We start from the raw sequence: 20,918 nt of genomic DNA on the forward strand, positions 1-20,918 counted from the left end.
GAGTAAAACCCCTCAAACAATTTCACACAATTATACAGGAAAAATTATAATACAATAAACGTTTCAAAATAAATCTCAATTTGATCTTCTAAGGACCTTTACACATGTTCATTCTAACATCAATTGTGATAAACTCGTCTCTTACCTCTAAGCGGGCTCACGTGTGTATTCTGTCAATGATAGTGACATCTCTAAAAGTTTTCTAAGATTTCTCAAACTTTTTCTTTGGTTGCTCTATTAGGGCTTTCAAGTGTTAGAGCGAAAAAAAAGGGATTGAAGTCTTCGTTTGACTGTCTCTGTGTAAGGGATGTTTCTCTCTCTGTGGACATTACCTTGAAAATCCCAACGGTGTATGTTTGCGAAAATAAGTTCCTAACCTTGTGTTCAAATTTCATGATGATCTAACGGTTAACCATTACATAATTATTATTTTACTAAGACAAATTTGACTGTATGTGAGAAAAAAAGAGGATTTTGGGAGAAAAAAAATGAAAAACGAAATTGAGAGAAAGAGGAAATGTAGAGACGTATCGTCAATCTCAAAACTGACCTAATATGTCTATATTTATAACTAAGATACTCACAGCTTATTATTTACTTTATTTTATTTATTATTTTATAAACAAGAATTCTATTTTATTTCCTATCAAATGAATAAATAATTTTTTTTTCTTCAAACCACTATTTTAATTGATAAAATTATTTCTCCTTATTTATTTAATTTTAAAAACCTCATCATTTGTCTAAAACTATCTATTTTTTAAATAAAAAAATTATTTTTAATTTATTTTACAAAAAATGGGGTGTTACATCTTACTAGCCTTAGAAATTATCCATCACATGAAATGTAAGATTCAAGGAAAAAAGGGGGGAAGTAGCTTTGAAAATTGACATTAGCAAAATGAAATTTCATTAAAAATGGATTGGTTGAATGAATCTTTGTCCTACAACTATGCAATATTCAATCTTGGTAAATGGGGGTCTTATTGGACCAATAATTCTTGGGAAATGACTAAGACAAGGTGATCCATAATCGCTCTATCTCTTCATACTTCGTACTGAGAGTCTTTCTAGTCTACCTAAAAAATATGAGAGAAGGAGAGACATTCATGGTATTAAGGTGTGCAAAGGTGCTAATATCCTTTCACGTCTTTTATTTGCTTATGACTATTTTCTTTTTGTAGGGTTCAAGAAAATGAGATCAATTGAACACTTATGAAAAAGACTTAGGCAATTAATCAATTTCCACAAATCAAAATCTTTAGCTCAAACACCTTAGATGAATGCAAGCAACAAATCTCTCAATCACTTGGGGTACAACAAAGTTTAGGAGCTGGAAACTACCTGGGTCTACCATCAATTGTGGGACGGAGGAAGAAAGAAGTATTTGGTTTTCTAAAGGACAGAATATGGAAAAGGATCAATCACTGGACAAGCAAGAAATTGTCAAAGGCGAGCAAGTAAATTCTAATCAAATCCTATGCACGAGCAATTTCATCTTACTACATGAGTGTATTTCTTCTTCCTTCTTCATAGGAAGATGAATTGCAAAAAATGATGAACTATTTTTGGTGGGGTACCAAAAATAACATGCAGAGGAGTATCAATTGGATGAGTTGGGACAGATTAACAGTTAAAAAAGAAAAATGGAGGAATGGGTTTCTGAAATCTCCATGCTTTCAATTTATCTATGCTAGAGAAGCAAGGTTGTAAATTTATTTCATTCCAAGATGCTATTGTTTCAAAAGTTTTCAAAGCCAAATACTTTCTAAATGTTGATTTTCTGGATGCAAAACTTGGGCATAATCCTAGTTTTGTCTGGCATAGTATCTTTGCTTCACAGAGTGTGATAAAAGAGGGTGTCAAATGTAGAATTGGAAATGGAAACTCAATTGCTATTTGGAAACAGCCATGGCTTCGAAGAAATGATCATCCATATGTCTCTACAGCTCCACCCGGGGATTAGAAGATATGCATGTTGGTTCTCTAATAGATCATCAAAGTTGTTCATGGCGGGAAGACATCATGGTGGAAGTCTTCAATGAAGTTGACTTGTAGGAAATTAGAAGCATACCACTTCTTCACGTGCAAGAGGAAGACCTGTGAGTTTGGAAATTCATGCCACATGAAGAATATTTTGTCCGCACTGCATACCACCATGCAACATGGAGCTTTGGAGAATGAAAGTTCCTCCTAAATTTAAGCAGTTAATCTGGGGAATTTTGAGGAATTGCCTCCCTTCACGGAGTAGATTGAGAGATAAAAGAGTTCTTTGTCCACTTCCATGTAAATTTTGTGAAAACAACATTGAGTCAAGTTGGCACATCTTCTTTGGATGGGATTCAGAAATTGCAACTTAGCAAGAAGCAAAACTTTGGCCCATTATTCAGAGCAAAGTTTTGTCTGCAGAAGGTATTGCCCCTCTCATTCTTGACATCATCAACTCTGTACATGAAGAGGACTTATGCAACAAATTTGCTACTGGACTATGGTGTATTTGGAGGCAACAAAATGATAAATTTTGGAGGAATCAGGTCCAGCCAACGCAGATCACGATTCAACAAGCATTTCAACACCTTGAAGAATGGAAGGATGCAAGACAGCAGCAATCCCAATCACATGTGATGCAGATTCTAGACAATCAATGTGAGTGGAAGAAACCATCTTTTGGCTACTTGAAGTGTAACGTTGATGCAACAATTTTCAATCAGGATCAACAGTTTGGGAATGGAATGTGTATTAGAGATCACAATGGGCAATTTATTCAAGCAAAAACATGGTTTCAAGGTGTTTCAGACCCAACAATAGCTGAAGCATGCGGCTTATACCAAGCCATGGAATGGTTAAAGGAGAGCTACAACAACAATATAATTTCTGAGTTGGACAACAAGTTTGTGGTTGATGATTTCAACCATAACAACAAAGATTTATCATATTTAGCTTCAATTCTCAGTAAGTGACGCAGTTCTGGTTACAGATCGCTTGATAACATGTGGATGGTGTCAGTTCTAGCTACAACACAATTATTTGTCTGAAAATTCAAGTTTGTCCATTCCATTGCAATTTTGTTTACATATAGTCAACCAATCTTTAATTATTCTAAATACACAATTAACTACAATTATGAAGGCTTTAATTTTTAGTGGTACACAAGAAAAGATACCAAGGCTATCACCACTAAAATTAAAAAAAAAACGAAAATAAAAGAAATACAACTTTATTTAATTCTAAAAAAAGAAAGTTGGCAACAACATCCTCCCGCTCATGTCTTTAATAATAATCATGCACTAAAATAATTTTAAATAATTTTGATTCAATGCACAGTTTCAAGAATTGTTGTTGCCAGTTGTTGTAGGATTTCCTCTACCTTTCTGGTCGATTCAAGAATTGTAATTACCACTTGTTGTAGGATCTCCCTGTCCATGTGCCTATCCTTAAATTTCAATGTCCTTATCAAGAAGTGTAGGGATCTTTTTAAGAACATCAACTTTGTATGCTGGCTCTTATGTCTTCTACCAAATTCCAACTTGTATCCCCAATCATATTATGAATGAAATATATATTGTTCCTCTAAAAAAAATACTATATGGTAATAGGGGTACAAATTGTTTATGCACAAACTAGGTGCATTTATTAAAATCAACATTAAAAACAAAACTAGGTCATTTCATTGTTGTCTAAGAAGATTTATAAATAATCCATCGTTTAGATGACAAGTTCTTACTTATTTTCAATTTTGAAATAGACACCTGCACATTTTGAAATACTCGTTTTCATTCAGTCAATATATTTTCATAATAATGACAAAACACCATCCTATTTTCATATTCCCTTAACAAAACTTTATCAACGTCTATTTGCAGACTAGATATTAGTTTTTTTATGTTTTTTTTTTTGTTTTACAGGATTAGTATTTGATGTTATTGATGATGACATGGTGTAATTAATTTTTTATTTCAATATCAACAATGTTATTTGCAAGGCAATTTAATTGCGCCATTCTTACACTGCTCCTTTTGTTTTGTATTTTTTTTATAAAAAACATTAATCACAACCTTTTTCTTTTACCAAACAAGGTTTCCGGAATGGTGTGCTAAAATCGTATACAGGAAGCATGTCTCTTTTAATATTTGCGGATTTGTGCTTGCTGCATATCTTCTATCCAACACCATTTACCAATATCATCCAGGGTTGCGTTGTGATTGTGAATGCAATGCATGGAAGAGAGGAGCGAACAATAACAACTACATATTCCACATGTCATGTTGTACAAAACCTACACCAACTTGGATTACGGTTAAGGAATGATCCTTGGCCACGTTATTCCATTGGGGAAGGCCCTTCTTCAATTCTGATGTCACCACAATGCTCGCTACCTAGCATGATTGCCATTAGCATAAGTTTGCCTGCAACTGGAAAATCCTTGTGTTGCATCAAGATTGTTTGGACTGAACTACTCATATCCCCCAAAATAGAAGTCTCCATGTTTTCTTGTCTCAAGGACAATACTTGGTCAAACCCTTCTTCAAATGTTTCGCTTTGAGGTCCATAACACCTACTTGAAGCCTGGAAAAGTATAGTATTTTTCAAGTTTTGCAGGATTTCCTGGTCACTCCATCCTTCAGCTCTGTACGAATCATGGAATTTACTCCAATCGTCCTGACTAGCAGCTTTCTTCCAACAATCCTCCAAAAGTTTTCTGTGGATCTTCCGAAATGAGGAACTAGTCCATGCAAACACGTCAAAGGCCGACAATGAGAGTTCTCGATCTTCACCTTCCAGGCACAATTTAATCAAGTCTTCGGGATGAAGCAGCTGAGCTTCAACAAGTTGTCTATCTTCAATGGAAGGATGGCGTTTCATTACTTCCTCCTGCAGGTAAAGCATCTAAATAAGAAAGGATAAAGAGGACTTCTAAAAGGGTGCAACAAAGCTTATTTGCCAGCGCAAGGTTAAACAAGTTCTCATGAAACAAAGCAAATATCAAACTATTAATTTTATTGTCAAACAGTCACATAACACTCAATGCCACAAGTCAGTCACTTTGATTGTCAGATCGGTATTCTTTACAATTTAATAGCATGCCAAATCCTTCAGCAGGCTCCTCTTATTTTCCCTCCCTCTAAAACTAAAACTTTCTATACTTCCTCTTAAATTTCATGAATAATTTAACTTCCTACAACAACTGTCACATCAAACCCCTCAATCGTGTATTTAATAACTTATTTTAAAGAGGAAATTTAAACATAGTTATAATATTATATAAAGTATAAACATATATAACATTATATTTGTCTCACGTTATTGAGGGTTGTTTGTGATCACAAAGTACCTACCAAGTTCAAAGAGAAGTTTCTATCTTGCTACAATATAATTAACTATTAACTATACTTTATAATGTTGGTCTTTACAACATTGTTAAATTTCTGACACCATGGCAGCACAATGGTGGATTGCAGGTTAGATTTCTGACAGGCCACCATTCTATGGCAGTGGCATGGTGGGTTTTGTGTGGCAGGCTATGGTGGCCGCCATGGTTCTTCCATATGGCACAACACCATCCACCATATTTATTCGGCAGATTTTTGGCTGGCCAATAGAAGCCACCATTGATAACACGTCTTAAAAGGGGTAAGATCATAAGAGAAAAAGGTGGGAGTAACCAAAATGAGTTCAAGATAGATTAGTGACCATACAGGGAAGGACAGGATATGAAATGAGTGTAGATGAAAAGATATTGGTGTGATACCTATCAAGGAAAAGATTACAGAAAATCGGTTAAGGTAATTTGGACACTTGCAAAGTATTAGAGTATATGTAAATAACTGAAAAAACAGTTTGCAAGGGTTGTTAGCTTTTGTCAGTTCAAAAATGACATACATTAGCAGTATGTCCATATTTGAGACAGATTTGGCACTGGAAGTTGACAAATTTGCCACCACCACGACCCCTGCCGGGACCACCGCGATCAGAAAAGGCACCACGACCACCAGTACCTCGACCATACACCCCTCTAAAGCCACCAGAATCACCAGATTTATATGAACTTGAATGCGAATAACCTTGAGTATAATTCAAGGATGGAGAAGTGAGCAATAAAGTGTCTGCGTCATAACGAACAAGACAAGTCTCGTGACCATAAAGCAGAGCTTCAATCTCAGCAATGGATGGAGTTCGTTTCTTGCTTTCGATCACTGAGATAACTAGCGCATAATCAGAAGGGAGACCTTCCAGAATTGCATCAAGGTACTCCTCATGGAGAACTGGAACACCAACACCGGCAAGCTCATCGACATAGCCTTTAATCTTATGGAGATATTCATCCATTGATTTTCCTTCAAGCGAAACTGCACGAATTGCAGTTTGCAGCTGGCACACTCTCGAATCTTCTCCCACACCTGATAGGAGTGATTTGAGCCTAAAACAAGTGGGAGAACAGACTTCAAGAGAGTGGATTGGAGCCAAACGAGGAGCGTTAGGTACTGAACATCCCAGGCCTCGTATTCTGGATTGATGCGATCGGCAATTCGATCCGCTTCCGTGAGATATTGAGGCGGAACAGTCGGATTCACCACAAAATGTTGCAATTTGTGTGATTTGATTACTGATTCGACATATTGTTGCCAGTGTAGTTGGAATCATCTAGCTTCTCAACTATGCAGGTCGGAAAAGAGTGTGAAGTAAAACCTTGAGACACGGAAGCCATGGATGTGAAAGTAGAAACTGGAAAAATCAAAGAGAAGAGCTTTCACGAAAAACTAGCTCTAGATACCATTCTAGATTTAGAGAAAACAGAAAGAGAGAAAAATATTGAGAAATGATACTGAAATTATTGAGTCTGAAACTTAATTACAAAGATAGTTATAAAAGAGGTATTTATAGACCTCCAGGCCTTCAGCCTAAGCAAAAAATAGAATAACAGAATTCTGTTATAACAGGATAACTGAATAACAGAATTCAGTTAGTGATACAAGTGTAGTGCTGTTAGCAAAAGCCCTTGCAAACTGTTTTTTCAGTTATTTACATATACTCTAATACAAAGAAAGTAACTAGAGACACTTAGAGTAAATTCAAGAAGGACAATGGAGGAAATTACTAAAAAGGATCTCATCATAAATAGTATCCTAGAGAATTTGGTTTCTAATCAAGCACAATAGCATCATGTGCACATCAATAGTCAACCTCACCAAATGAGGTAAAATTTGTTGTCATTGTTGTATTTATATGACTAGAAATTAAAAAAGCTTAAATACAAATTTAGTCCCTGTAAGTTTTTCCTTATCATTTTTAGTCCCTTAAGTTTGCGCTCATGTAAGTTTTTTTGTTCATTTTTAGTCTTTGTAAGTTAGTGCTTTCCAATTTTAGCCCCTTAAAGCACGAATTTAAAAGGACTAAAAATGGAATCTTAAACGGACTAAAATTGGAAAAGTGCAAATTGACAGGGACTAAAAATGAAAAAAAGAAAACCTTACATGGACAAAAATTAAAAAGACGCAAACTTACGGGGATTAAAAATGAAAAAAAAACTTTAGAGGGACCAAAATTGAAAAAGCACAAACTTATAGGGACTAAATTCATATATAAGCCAAATAATTCAAATATTTTTGGCAACCACAGCATCTGTTTGCTCCTAACATATCAAGTTAGCTTTCAAACACTGGCTGATGTCCTAGAGTTTCACGGATGTCTAATATTCACAATGAATGATTGAGAAAATAAATCAACTCCCTCTTCAAATTATCAATTGTTCAAAAAAAATATACTCAAATTTACCTGTAATTTTAGAATCTTCAAATCAGCCTCAATGCGGTCCACCTTGACTTGAGTACCAGCATCGTTACCAGCTGTTGAACAAAAAAACGTAATACTTTTTATTTATTGTAAATGCTATTAGGTATCTATTCATTCAAAGAAAAATTAGATATTTAACTAACAACCAGTGTCCAGTTGAAACAGTACATATAGATAAAAGAGAGAGAGAGAAATCAGAATATAAACACCAATCTTTATTCAATGATTTGAATAACACAACCAAATGTGGACAAGATATAATGCTTGGTCACATGTAAATATGGAAATAAATCATGGGATAATAAGGAAAAATGGGAAGTAATCCTAAGATACTCCAAACTATTCAAAGATATAATCAAGATATTTTTAGAGATTTTTAATATATTCTAACAAAAATTAAAGATTTTTAAGAATCTAGATATTCACAGATTCCCAACAATAAGTAAAAGGGCGACAAAAAGCTGCAGCCATTGAGTTGGTAACTGATATATCATATAACCAATAATCCAGCATATTATAAGAGATAGCAGAAAACTAAAAGTAGAGTGCCGACCAGAATTTAACTCCTATTTGCTGGAAAGTGATAAAAAATGAGTTCAAAATCTCACTAGTTAGAAGGAGGAAGACATCTAAATAAATATTAAATAGAATGAAGAGAAAGGAAGTAATCTCCATAACATATGAAAAACACATGGTGCCATACCTGCAAAGGCAGCAATCTTAGAGAGAAATAAAAGATTTTTTCTGTCAGTCAATTTTAGTTTCATTTTCATATACTCCTGTTCTCCTTCCTCTTCAGCAACTGACGTAGATAGTAAGTTTTGTGAGAGAGCCAATGCATGAAGTGTTTCTGAGGCAGAAGAAAATTGGTGAAGGAACAAATCATGAAGCCAAAGAAGATCTGGATGCTCCCTTAGGAAAATGGATAGCTCTTCTGGAAATTCTTCCCCTAGCCTTAAAAGTTGAGAAAATTGTCTGCTTTCATGGAGTTTCATAAAGACATAGTAACTAAATCCCCCATTAGGTCCCAGGCTTTCATGCTGCACACAAAAAATTGAGACATAAGCAAGAATACATTTTAAAAAAAAAATGGCAACACATAGTACATATAGAATCCTTGTGATTAAATAATACCAAATAGAAATCATAAATTATCATTTTCCGATAACCAATTTTGTCTGAAAGGCCAAGGTTTTATTCAACATTGGGAGGTGTCAGTGACGTAATTGTAAACCACTTATTTATTTAGACTGTTACTAGTAACTCATTTCAGGTGTCGTGTCCAAAATAAGGCACTTTTATGGGTATGTCTTGTGCTCTGAAAGTTCATAAAAAATAATTGGCGTTGCATTGTGCTCGTGCGATGGTGAAGAACATGGTAAAAAAAAATTCGTATACCTGGTTAACATTTGTTTGCACAATCTTTCTTTGGAAGCTCTTTCCAATAATATATAAAGGCTTAAATTGAAAAAAAGAATATGTGGAGCTCTACAAATTTGGTAGTACTGTGAGGTTTGTTGTTGGTTCTTAATTAATAGATCTTTATTCATTTAAGGGGCATTTTGTGTCCTAGCTCTAGCTCTAGGTCCGGATGTAACTGCTACTATTGCTTCCTTATGGACTTTATGTTTTAGGAGTGCAATTATTTCTTCTCAGCAGACTTCTATTCAATCCTAAAGCCCTATCAGTAACAAAATATTTGGGTTGATATGCTAAGAAAATCATCATTGCAATTTGCAAATGCCTATAAAAAAGGGAATAAAAGCAACATAAGTGCACAATGAAGAATAAAATCATAGTCATACCATAATGTTTCTCAGTAATTCCGAGTCATTCACATCACAACAAATTGTCCACATAACTTTGTAGCATCCATGTCGTTTAGCAATTGATAACAGATGTGAAGTAACCTTCATTATGGCCTCTTCATTCTGCTCTCCAGCTCCTTCAATCGAATCCTGCACAAAAGACCAATTGAACAATGTATATCTATCCCACACCAGGATTGCAAGGATACAGTAAGCAAGATATAATAATAACCTTGTGAGTATCTTCAAAATCTTTAACTTTTTGATAGAGAGATTCAAGAAGGCTATCTCGCCTCTCCCAATATTCATTTAACAGACCTTTGTGTTCTTCTCCGCACTCATTTTTAGCTGTAACAGCACCAGAATATGCCTCGAATAGAACTTCAGCTAGGGCTTCTAAATGATTATACAGATCTAATTTTGCAGTTTTATCAAGTCCAGATATTTCATTTAACAAGTGAAGCAGGACAGAAGCAACACTCCAAATACCAGTCCGTACAACAGGTTGACAATACCAAGGTGTTAATCCTTCAGGTGGTGGATACCATAATCGGTTCTCATTCTTATAGTTGAAGCATGTCCTAATTATGGTAACACATGCAGTAGAGAGTTCACATGCCCTCTGGATCTGGATTCCTAACGGATGCTCTGGTCTTATAACATATTCTAACTCTGCATCTAAGCAGAAAAAGAGATCTTCAAGATCTGAAACCTTACTGTAGAACACTTCAGCATTATCTCTATCCATCAAAAGGACAGTATTCCGACGAGCTCTCTCACCAACTAATTGTATCATGTCCCAAATGGCACCTGACATCTGAATATCCAAACTAGAATTTGAGGAGTCAACATTAGTTGATCGATTTTGGCTAATCAGATTTTGCAGTTCCCTCAGCTGAATCATTGCAGATAACTTTTCACCATGCTCCAAAATAATTTGCAAGGCAAGTCCTGGCAATTGAAAAAAACATCATTTAGTAATGGAATGTCCATTTTCTGTTCCCTAAGTGTTGTTTTAACTTGCATTTTTACCTGAAACTATAATTATTTATTTCACAACCTTAATCTATTTAATCAATTTAAAAAAACTGGCTGGGAAAACATGACCATAAACAAAATAATAAATCAAACATGCTTTCACATACAATCCCACCCTAACAAGTCAAATGACATCAAGAATTAAGAATCCATGTGCTTTAGGATTTCATTCATTCCTTCCTTACCTAATTAAGCTTACATTATTTTTAAAACTCACATGTGAGGCTATGGGGAAGAAATAAGATAATTAAGCCTCAATTCATTTAGTCACAGAATAAACCTCCTTCCTTTGATTTTTTTCATACATGCTGAGGAAAAGGAGCAGATGGATGATAATTGAGATTATATTCATATTCATTTTACCCAATTTATAAAAGTCAAAAAGCTATCAGTGAAAAACCACTCTCCACTTTTGCTTGTGATATATATACTTTGTATGAAGTCATCCTTAAAAGTATGATTACATCTGATTCATTTTATTTTATAAAAACAGGATGGCAGATAAATTAAGCTCATACAGACATCACTTACCCAAATAATGTAAAAACTAACAACCAAGTTAAACATAATCAAACAAGTTAGTTGCATAAGGAAGTATTGTAAAAGAAATTGTTTGAAGACCAAATCAAAACAAATAAACTTTTGGTGAATAGACTAAAAATTTCATACTCTGCTTAGAACACAGCTCCTCGTGGCATTTGGATAAGGCAAGAAAGTGAAGGAACTTTTGATGTTTCTGCTGCTTTTCTAAGAGTTGGGTTGAAACAACAGCCATGGCCAAAATCTCTGCTCCTCTGGTAGTTGTCCAATGTTTAGCCAAGGTGTCTATAATTGATTTGCTCATCCGAACAAAAACATTGGTTTCCCCATCCCTTTCAAATGAACCAGATGTTTCTAGCTTTTCAAGAGACCTATCAATTTGGCCAGATGATAAAAAGTCATTGAAAAGATTATTCAATAAAGCTTCTGATTCTTCATCTAGTGCAGTTCGACGTGCAATCCCACTCAAAACCGTCCTCTGTTTGTCTCCAGCATTCCATGCTTCAGAGCTAGCCCTTCTAGGAGCAAAATTACCTGCAAATGTAAGATTTCTTATCTCTTCTTGTGCAGATCTTTCATTTGAACTGCCTTTACGAGATAAGCTTCTCTCAGGAGGTTCCACTCCTCCAAGTATAACAGCTTTCTCTGGTATTGCCCATATTCCTGCTTTCTCTGTTAATACAACCCATGCACCTTCTTCATAATCATCTGCAGAAGGAAGGATAGAAGCATCTAGCACTTTCCCAGCATCATAGGGTAAATCAAACTGATAGAGTTGTGTAGAGTTTCTATAATAATGGGAGACAGTTGTTGTTCCATCCCCAGATATTATGACTGCAGATCCTGAAGGCTTGCCCCCTATCCGAAGCCTCATGGAAAACAAGAAGTCTTCGTCTTCAACTCTAGCTTTTGGCATTATCACCTCAATAGGGGCTTTTTTCTCCAAAACCCTGTCATTTGTAGTCTCTAAACCCAACCCTGATTTATATTGCATGGTCAGGAGAGAGTACTGCGTGTAGCTTGAACTGCTAATCCGGTCATTGCAAAAGGTTGCAACAAGAATGGTAATGACTTTACCATGATCATCTACTTGCATATCAAGAGGCCAGATTCTCTTTTGACCTGCCAGATCCTTCTTAATGCCAACCTCAGCATCTGTTCCGACAATTGCCTGAGACCAAAGCCTTGAAATAGGTATATCAGAACCAAACTCTACTCTGAAACACTGTATCTCATGGTCTGTCAATACCAAGAATTGCCAATTTGATTCCTGAATAGAATGATGTGGAAAACACCACGTCAGAGACCTAGGGTACCCAATATTGCTCACAATTTGACCTGATTCACCCTGTTGGAGCGGGAAATTTTCATATACTTTCCTTCTATGAATGCCAGTAGGAGTGCATTGAAACTGCCAAAGTTCACCACTCGAGCTACACGCAAGGGCAACACATACAAACTTACAACTGGGATCAGCAGAAGCAATCATAGAGTTAAATGTGTGCAATCCACTCAAACTACTTCCCAGCTTACTTTGTCGCCGCTGCCTGTGGAAGGACGCTTTCCCATCAGGAATCATAACAGCCTCCAGCTCATCAGAAGACACAAGACTAGTGACCGGAGCGTGCGACTGAGAATAGATGTCCGGCCAGTATATAACAGCCCGAGTCCGACAATTACACAAAACCACAGCAGCAGAGTTGCACTGTTTCGCAATTTTATTCGTTCCCACAGACGTGGCGTCACAATTAACAACACGAAGCAACCAACTACCAGCATCATTTCTGCCAACATCAGCATCATTCAAAGGAATCTTGAGGACAACACATTTCACGGAGGAAGCAGGCGACAAATAACTCCATAGGTAGACCCTGTTCCCACAAATAATCCAAGCAAGGGATGTGCTCTTGTCAATCCCGCCACACGCGTGATCTTCAGCTGCATTGCGTTACATCATAATCTCAAACACATCAGGCTTAATTTACTTCAAATGTGAAGGGATTAACACACGTGCTAACTAACGCAATTGAGAGACAAATCAAACAGTTCTCACCAGGAATTCGCTTGTGTAGCAAAATGTTCTGCTCATCACGAACCACTTGCGGAAACTCGCCGACGAAAACAGGTTTGGTAGGATCTGTGTCGTCGCCTTTTCCACTTCTGTTGACCTGAGGAACCCTACGCAATGAAAACGGATAACAGTTAGAAGCAGAACGCGAATCGATGCAGATTTTGGTGAAGAAACGAAATGAATGAATGAATACCTCGCAAGAACAGATAAGCGAGGAGCCCAGGGAGCGGGAGTGCCGGTGGTCGGGCGATTGGGAACGCCGTTATCGTGGAAAGAGGTTCGAGCAGGAGTGACCGGAGAATCTACCACCGTGGAATCGCGACCTTGCAATCTGCGAGAGCGAACATTGCTCTTCTTCGTTCCGCAAGAAAACATGATGATTATGATCACTCAGTACCGCCAGATTTTAGGGTTTATGGGGTTTTCACCATTTGAATCACGAGAGGGAAAATGAAGAAAATGAAGGAACCAAATATCGTGTTTTACTTTTTAAGTGTAATAAAATTTTCACTCATAACGTCTTCATTTTTTTGCTAACGGGTATTCTTTTTCTTTAGGCACTTGTGTTCATGTAAATTTTAAATTATCAAGATGCTAAAATATCTCTTAGAATAAAATTATTCAAAGACAATAAAAGACAGGTTAAATGAAAAAATGATTTATAAAATATATGATTATCTTATTAGTTTTATATTTAAGATAAATATAAGCGCACATTATAGTGTTGGTATCATTCATACGGAAAATATATTCTCTAGTTAAAAGGATATATATGACTTAATTTTAACCATATAAGAAAAATTACTTGTTAATTTGTATGCATAAAACTTTCATTTTCTGTGGATGTTGCATTGCATATATGAATATAAATTACACTCATAAAAAAATATGAATATAGATGACGGTTCTAACTCACTTATTCTTATAAACTCTTGATTATTAGTTAAAGTTTATTTAAAAAGTTATAAAACTATGAGTGAAACTCACTAAATAAAAAAATCTACAAAAATCTATAATTTTTAGGAAATTTCAACTGATAATTAAAAATGTGTTTTAAAAAAGAGGGTTAAAGAAGCTCATTATTAGCATTTGTCATGACTTTTTTTGTACTGCAGCATTTGTCATGACTAGAACTACAATTGTCGACTTCAAAAAAAAAAAAAAAAAAACCTACAGTTGTTGAAAGGGGTCCTAATTTTGTATGAGTATTTGCTACTGTGGTATTCATCACCCTAAAAAGCAATTACTATTAAAAAATTATTATATGTAATTTATTTATTTTTGAATAGTCACGACCGTTTTTTATAAGAGTCTCTGCATTCAATGCGAAACCGTTTGTTGTAACCCAAGAACTAACAAATGCGAAGGGATGAAATAAATAAAGGAAGCCAATTTCGTTACACGCTGGGTTACGGTTCAAGCAGCCATGTATAAGCGAGGATAATGAAGCGTATGAGCCATGAGGTAAATACTTTGAAAATCTTGAAATGTAAATACTATGAAAATCTTGAATTTTTTTTTTGATTTATTTTTGCTGTATTTTTTTCGTCAGTATCTAAAACTTTGAATAACACACTTTAAAGTAAAAAAATAATAATAATATTTTGAACAATAAAAAAAATATTATTTAAAGTACTTTAAAAATGAAAAAAAAAATTACAATGACAAAAAAATAATAAAAAATCCTAATAGGCTCGTCATTTGATATCATAGCTCAAAATTTCATTTTCAAGATGACAAATTTATGAACAAATGATTAGAAAAATAAAGATAACGGGTTTGGAACCTGAAGAGAAACGGCATATATCGTATTTTCGTTCACATATAAGAGAATACATAATTACACAGCACCGGAAATTAGTGCACAAGGACTTTCTACTGCATAACAGTTCAGTTCTCCAGAGGAGAAGAAACAACCAGGTTTTGGAATCAAAAGAAAAATAAAATAAAATAAAAAAGGGGGCTAGAAAAAGTTCTTTCCTATCTTTTGTTTTCTAGGCAAAAAGAAATTTGCTATACGTACACTGGTACACATATGCAGAGGTTTAACTTATTGTATTATCATGGTTCCAGCTTCAAGGAAACAACTCTTGATTGTCTGTTGGATTTTGCAACCTTTAAGAACACTGTAGATAGGCAAGCCGGTGCCCACCATGGCCGCCGCACCTTCTGCTCCCCTTTCAGACAAGCCACTACAGACATCAATATAGCATTCACAAGTTAGGAGCATGTAACAGATAAAGCCATTTTTTTCAACAACTTTACTGGGGGTAAACACCCCCCTCCCTCCCCCCCTTCTTGTTTATGATGTTGTCACAAGAATATCATCTTGCAAGAAAAGTCACAACACAACAAACAGAAGAAGCATATACACGTTTCATGTCTCCTTATATATAAACATATCACATGTTTAGGAATGGACGTCTTGACAATCAAGTTCTGGATGACTCCAGCCTATATAATAATATAAGGGTTTGATTAACTTTTTGGTCCTTTTAAAAATTCACAAATTTCACATTTGATTATCATTTTTATTATTTTTCCAAATGAGTCCTCCATAGGACATGTTTGTTACCAAATGATTTCTTTGTTGAGTTTGATTTATATATTTATTATCAGTGTAAAACGATTTTACATAAGCATACAATATGAATTTATACTGACAATGCATATTAATTTAACTCTTTTATTTTTCCCATTTGAACCTTCTTAAATACTATATTACAAATTTTTCATCTGGCCCCTCTAAATGAGACCAAATAGAAAATTCTTTATATTTAGAGAAACTCGTGATATCTACAGGAATCAAATAAGAAAGGAAAACTGCACAACCTAGTGATATTTTTTCATTAGGTAAAGAAAAATGTCTTATGAGAACACTAATTTGAAAGAAAAAAAATGGGAAATCAAATTGGAAAATCACAAAATTTTTAGTGTCTAAAAACATATATATAAGGAAGGGAGTCCTTTTTAGAAAATGCAATTCACAAATTGTCTTGATACTGCACAATATAGAAAAATATGTGCTATGATGAGACCCTTTAATGGTTGTCTGTAATGAAATGACAGAAGTACCAACAACTTATAGGCAAGTTATCTCACTCTAATACAGTAATACTAAACGTCTACTTTAATCTTTCTTCTAGTATATTCATGTTTCCTTATAGATTGTTCAAATAGCACGAAACTGATTGTGACAACATCAATGATCATGCCTTACCTAACCATGGGAAGAGCACAAAACAGATAGGTAAAGATGAAATTTTCAAATGCATTTATTGACAAGTGTTTGTCTGTTTAAAGGGAGAAGGAGAGAGACCTTTAATCCGTCTTAATTCCTTGCATAATGTGATGAAGTCTCCCCACTTCATGTGGCAACGTCTTATAAAACGTAGGATCTGTTCAGTCGTAAACATGGACATGCCTTCCAGGTATTCTCCATTAACACCATTTTCTTTAAAAATTTGGCTGTAACTACCAAGATTTATAGTCTCCAGCCACAAGCCAACATCCTGATAAAATACGCAAGATAAGCAAGAATGCAACTGTTAGTTTAAATTATCAGTTACATTTTGATTCTGCCATGGAGATGCACTATATGATATGTCTGTATAAAAGCGCCCACATGTTATATTCACCAAGAAGAAGAAGAAGCAAATCCAAAAGGGTATATACAACATGCTTAGATCCTAGTCAGCATAGGTCTTACGTAATTTGCACAATTCATCATACAGACAGCAGCATAAATGAATTAAAAGAAAATATGTGGAAGCATTCCAGAGCTTACTACGTTATATCAGTCATTGATAACACTGCATCAATTATACTGTAGAGTCTAGACCCTGTATAACAGTGCTGAATAAGCATTATTGAACACTCAGTACATAAGTAGAAACATACACAATACATGAGTAGAATCATACCGCAATCTTGTGACCTTGACACACACATCAAAGAAGAATAACAAGATGATACCTCTTTATCTGTAATAGTTTACACTTCAGATCAATGACCTTAATAACCTACTTAACAGAGTAACTGACAACAAGGATAAATCATAAGCTCACCACATCACTGACAGAGGAACAGGGACTAAGGGCATAATCAAGACAAATAATATATTGGCAATCTAGTTTCAGATGATATTTTTCCAAAACATAGTTGCAACAACAGAGTTTAAAAATCCAATGATCACATAAAGATGCATATAGCTTTGCAGTGGAAACTCATCAAACGAAGATTTACACTTATGTTTGTGCTGCACAAAGGAGTAAGTAAGCATTCAGTGTAATCTATTATTTTCTTGAGAGAATAATGTTAAACTCCTCACTTTAAAATGATCATAGAAACTGAGTGTCAAACTGAAGAATCGAACAAAGTTATCTGGCAAGAATTGAAAACTTAATTTAAAAACCAGATAACTTGTGAAAACAACAGGGAGGAGATAAGATTCACAATTAAATGAAATAATTCAGGCACAAGCTTGATTAGCCAATTACTTCCAAGTTGAGAAGGACTTCAACATCATCCACCAAATTTCCCACTTTATTAGACAATACTATGTTCAACTTTCCAACATATAAGAACAGGTTTAATCTCAGTTTTTACTTGTGTTATCGGATAAGCAAATGAATATCACAAAACAGACTATCATGGACAAAGTTCAAGTTATGTACCCAACAAATTTAGTTAAACTAACTGTTGCAAAAAACCTAATTACATGTTAAAAGTACAAATCACGTAAAAAGGGATCACAACTCACAAGGCATGGTTTTTTTTATGAGAAAATATAAATAATAATTAAAAAATAAATACATCAATTGACTAAGGGAATGAAATGATTAACCTCAACAGTCCAGATGAAGAAATCAAGAGGCTCCGGTGACTGTCCTTTGTTCATTTCCCAAATCAAACTTCCTCAAATACACCTGAACAGAGACCAAACAAAGAAGTAAAATCCCCCACCAAAAAAAAACAATTTTTCTCGAGAAAATCCGTAAGAAACTTTTCCCAGTTAAGTAAACGATAAAGGGTCGATCTGACAAGGAGAAGATTGGACAACCCGCTAAAATGGAAGCCCCAATTACAAGATCTCAAGGACTCGTTTATTGAATTAAAGGAGAAATAACAAATCAAAAAATAGTATAAACTAAATATGCTTACCACTTTGCGAGAGTAAAAATTGGGTTAAGATTAAAAAAGGGGAAAAAGAAAAAGATATTCTACGTTTGACGTGAAGAAGACATGGAGAGGAGAGAGAAAGTAAGTGGTGTGAGAAGAGAAGTTAAGAGAGGAAACAAAAGAGAGAGTGAGGGAGAAGGCTTTTTTTCAGCTCAGAATTGCATGCTTCGTGTTAACGCATCTGCCACGCACCACGCGCCTTCGTTGCATCACAGGCCACGCGCCAGCTTTGCCACTTGCCACTTGCCACTCGAAAATAAATAATTACATTATTTCCTCTGAATTTTGTGATAACATTATTGATTAATGATGTAATTTTGTGGCTGAATCATGACTTTGATGTTTAACTACCTAAATAACTTTTGCCAATAAGTCTCTAGACATAGTTAAGTGTCATTTAACTACCTAAATAATAATACAAGGATATATATCCTTGTATTATTATTATCAAGATTGAAAATTTTCATTGAGAAGTGTTAAACAGGAAAGTGTTTTTTTGAGAAACTTGGAATGTGGTTTTGAGGTGTTTTTTAGCTTGTTTGGAATTGCATTGTAAAATCATGATAACCTTAAAGATATGATGTGATGAGAAATTATGATAGGACATCATGATTTTTGAGTTCTTATCGTTAATCTAAGTATACTAGTTAACGAGACCCATGAGTAGTTTTGATGCATGAGTTCTTATCGTTAATCACTTAACACAGTTAAATTGAAGTCATGTCATTATTTATTATTTAATTTATTTTAAAAATCCAATTAAAAAAATGTGACTTCCCCTTCTCCAACATAAAACAATCCCTCGTCATCACTATTGTCTAACCCCGCGACACCACAACATTGCCACGAAGATGTTACAAGGGATGCCTTATTCCAATCACAACCCTTTTGACCCCTCCCTAGTTTGGTTTCACACATAGGGTAGGATCATTTATCAACTACAAAACACAAACTAGAGCCCAACAACAAAAACATTGTATTTGTGAGAAACAATAACAACATCGTAATTATAACACACACATGTGGGTTTGGAGACAAACAGAAAAAGAAAGATGAAGAACATGGAGCAGAGCAGAGCAGAGACAACGTTGTGGTCATCATTGCAGCCGTTGGGCTTCATGTTGAGGTACGCGGTGGTGCCACGACAGAATTTGTCAACGATGTTGACGACCTGGACCTCCACAGCGTTGGTGCCTTGGGCATAAAGGTAGCTTTTAATGACGACTTTGTTAAAGGGGGAGAGGATGACATAACCGAAGTTGGGATGGGGGAGGTGAAGGGAGAAGGGAAAAAAAGATAATTGAATTTTTTAAATAATAATAAATGATGTGACACTTATGTGTTAGTAATTATGTTTAATGACGTAACATTTTGTATATCACGTCATCACTTAACATAATAAAACTAACAATAGATATTATTACATTAAAAAATAAATAAAATCTAGGTACATTGATGATGAAAAGTAAAATTTTAAGTAACTAATTGAAAATAATCAATTGTTCAAATATGACAATCATATTTAAGCTTATAAAATATCAATTTAAACCGGCTAGCTTTCTTCTTGGCCAACAACTAAATAGCTTTACTTGTGCAAATAGCCGACGAGACAATCAATTTTTTAGAAGCATTGCAAATAACAAACCAAAATATATTTGAAATGAGGAGAAAGAAAAAAGCAAAAGAATACATTTAGCGATGTCATCCACGAAATTTTATATTGGTTGAACCTCCATATATCGTACCTTATTAAGCAAAGTGTGTATAGTATTTGCCACCAAAGGAATTAGGAAATGATTCGAAGGAACTCATAATAGGTTGTTGCAGTTGAAGTAATGATAGTTTGAGACAAATGTGGACAATGAAATGCTTTATAGCATGTCATCGAGTCGCTTGGAAAGGCTTGCTAGTTGTATAAATATAAGAGTTTCAATTTTGGAAACTCAACTTCCTTTCCTATTTCATCACCTTTTTGTTTTTCAAAAATTTTCTTCAACTTGGAGATCCAAGGTTGCAGATTGTGGCATGGTTATATGATCGGTGGTGGTGCTAGTCTTGGGAATCATGATCGTGGAGAAAGAAGATTTGACAATTTCTAATTACCAGTATCCTCTTCGGTCACTTAACACTCTGTGTTGTTTCCTATGAAAGTAAAAGCCGTGAATGTGAAAAATAATAAAAGACAAATCACATATGTGTTTTATTTAAGATGAAAGTAAATATTAAAAAAAAAACTCATGAGCCCAACATACAAGAAAATGCATCTCAAAATGAGATGAAAAACACACTAAAAAGTCATCATTATTTTTTTACTTCGACAAATAACCCTTTCAAGGGCCCTCGTAGAACTCATGTGGTGAGCCAACGAGTGATTGATTTTGGATTAGACATACAATCGATTATGCCAAATAAATATCGATTATATGCCTTTAATTAAAAGATTATTTTTTTATTTTTTATTTTTACACTTTCATTTCTTTTCTTACATT

The 20,918-nt window shown here is 34.8% G+C and overlaps 3 protein-coding genes across 3 annotated transcripts; 1 reads left to right on the forward strand and 2 right to left on the reverse strand.

Annotated features, from left to right (window-relative positions):
* The first annotated feature begins 1,409 nt into the window (after positions 1-1,409).
* Positions 1,410-3,943, forward strand: LOC102666294 (uncharacterized). Its single transcript, XM_006596517.1, has 3 exons — positions 1,410-1,460; positions 2,391-2,952; positions 3,906-3,943. The coding sequence occupies exons 1-3, from the start codon at positions 1,410-1,412 to the stop codon at positions 3,941-3,943; spliced, it is 651 nt and encodes a 216-aa protein (XP_006596580.1).
* Positions 3,944-4,014: 71 nt separating this feature from the next.
* Positions 4,015-13,742, reverse strand: LOC100780148 (nuclear pore complex protein NUP133). Its single transcript, XM_003544410.5, has 8 exons — positions 13,442-13,742; positions 13,231-13,355; positions 11,307-13,115; positions 9,832-10,550; positions 9,597-9,749; positions 8,495-8,831; positions 7,774-7,844; positions 4,015-4,872 (listed from the first exon to the last, which is right to left on the reverse strand). Exons 1-8 carry the CDS (start codon positions 13,621-13,623, stop codon positions 4,321-4,323), a joined length of 3,948 nt encoding a protein of 1,315 aa, XP_003544458.3. The 5' UTR covers positions 13,624-13,742; the 3' UTR covers positions 4,015-4,320.
* A 1,284-nt stretch (positions 13,743-15,026) lies between these two features.
* LOC100527863 (SAM domain-containing protein) lies at positions 15,027-18,546 on the reverse strand. Its single transcript, NM_001251696.3, has 4 exons — positions 18,412-18,546; positions 18,095-18,176; positions 16,568-16,760; positions 15,027-15,440 (listed from the first exon to the last, which is right to left on the reverse strand). The coding sequence occupies exons 2-4, from the start codon at positions 18,146-18,148 to the stop codon at positions 15,310-15,312; spliced, it is 378 nt and encodes a 125-aa protein (NP_001238625.1). The 5' UTR covers positions 18,149-18,176; positions 18,412-18,546; the 3' UTR covers positions 15,027-15,309.
* Between the last annotated feature and the right edge of the window lie 2,372 nt (positions 18,547-20,918).

This window comes from Glycine max, chromosome 14 (assembly GCF_000004515.6).
Source record: "Glycine max cultivar Williams 82 chromosome 14, Glycine_max_v4.0, whole genome shotgun sequence".
NCBI lineage: Eukaryota > Viridiplantae > Streptophyta > Magnoliopsida > Fabales > Fabaceae > Glycine > Glycine max.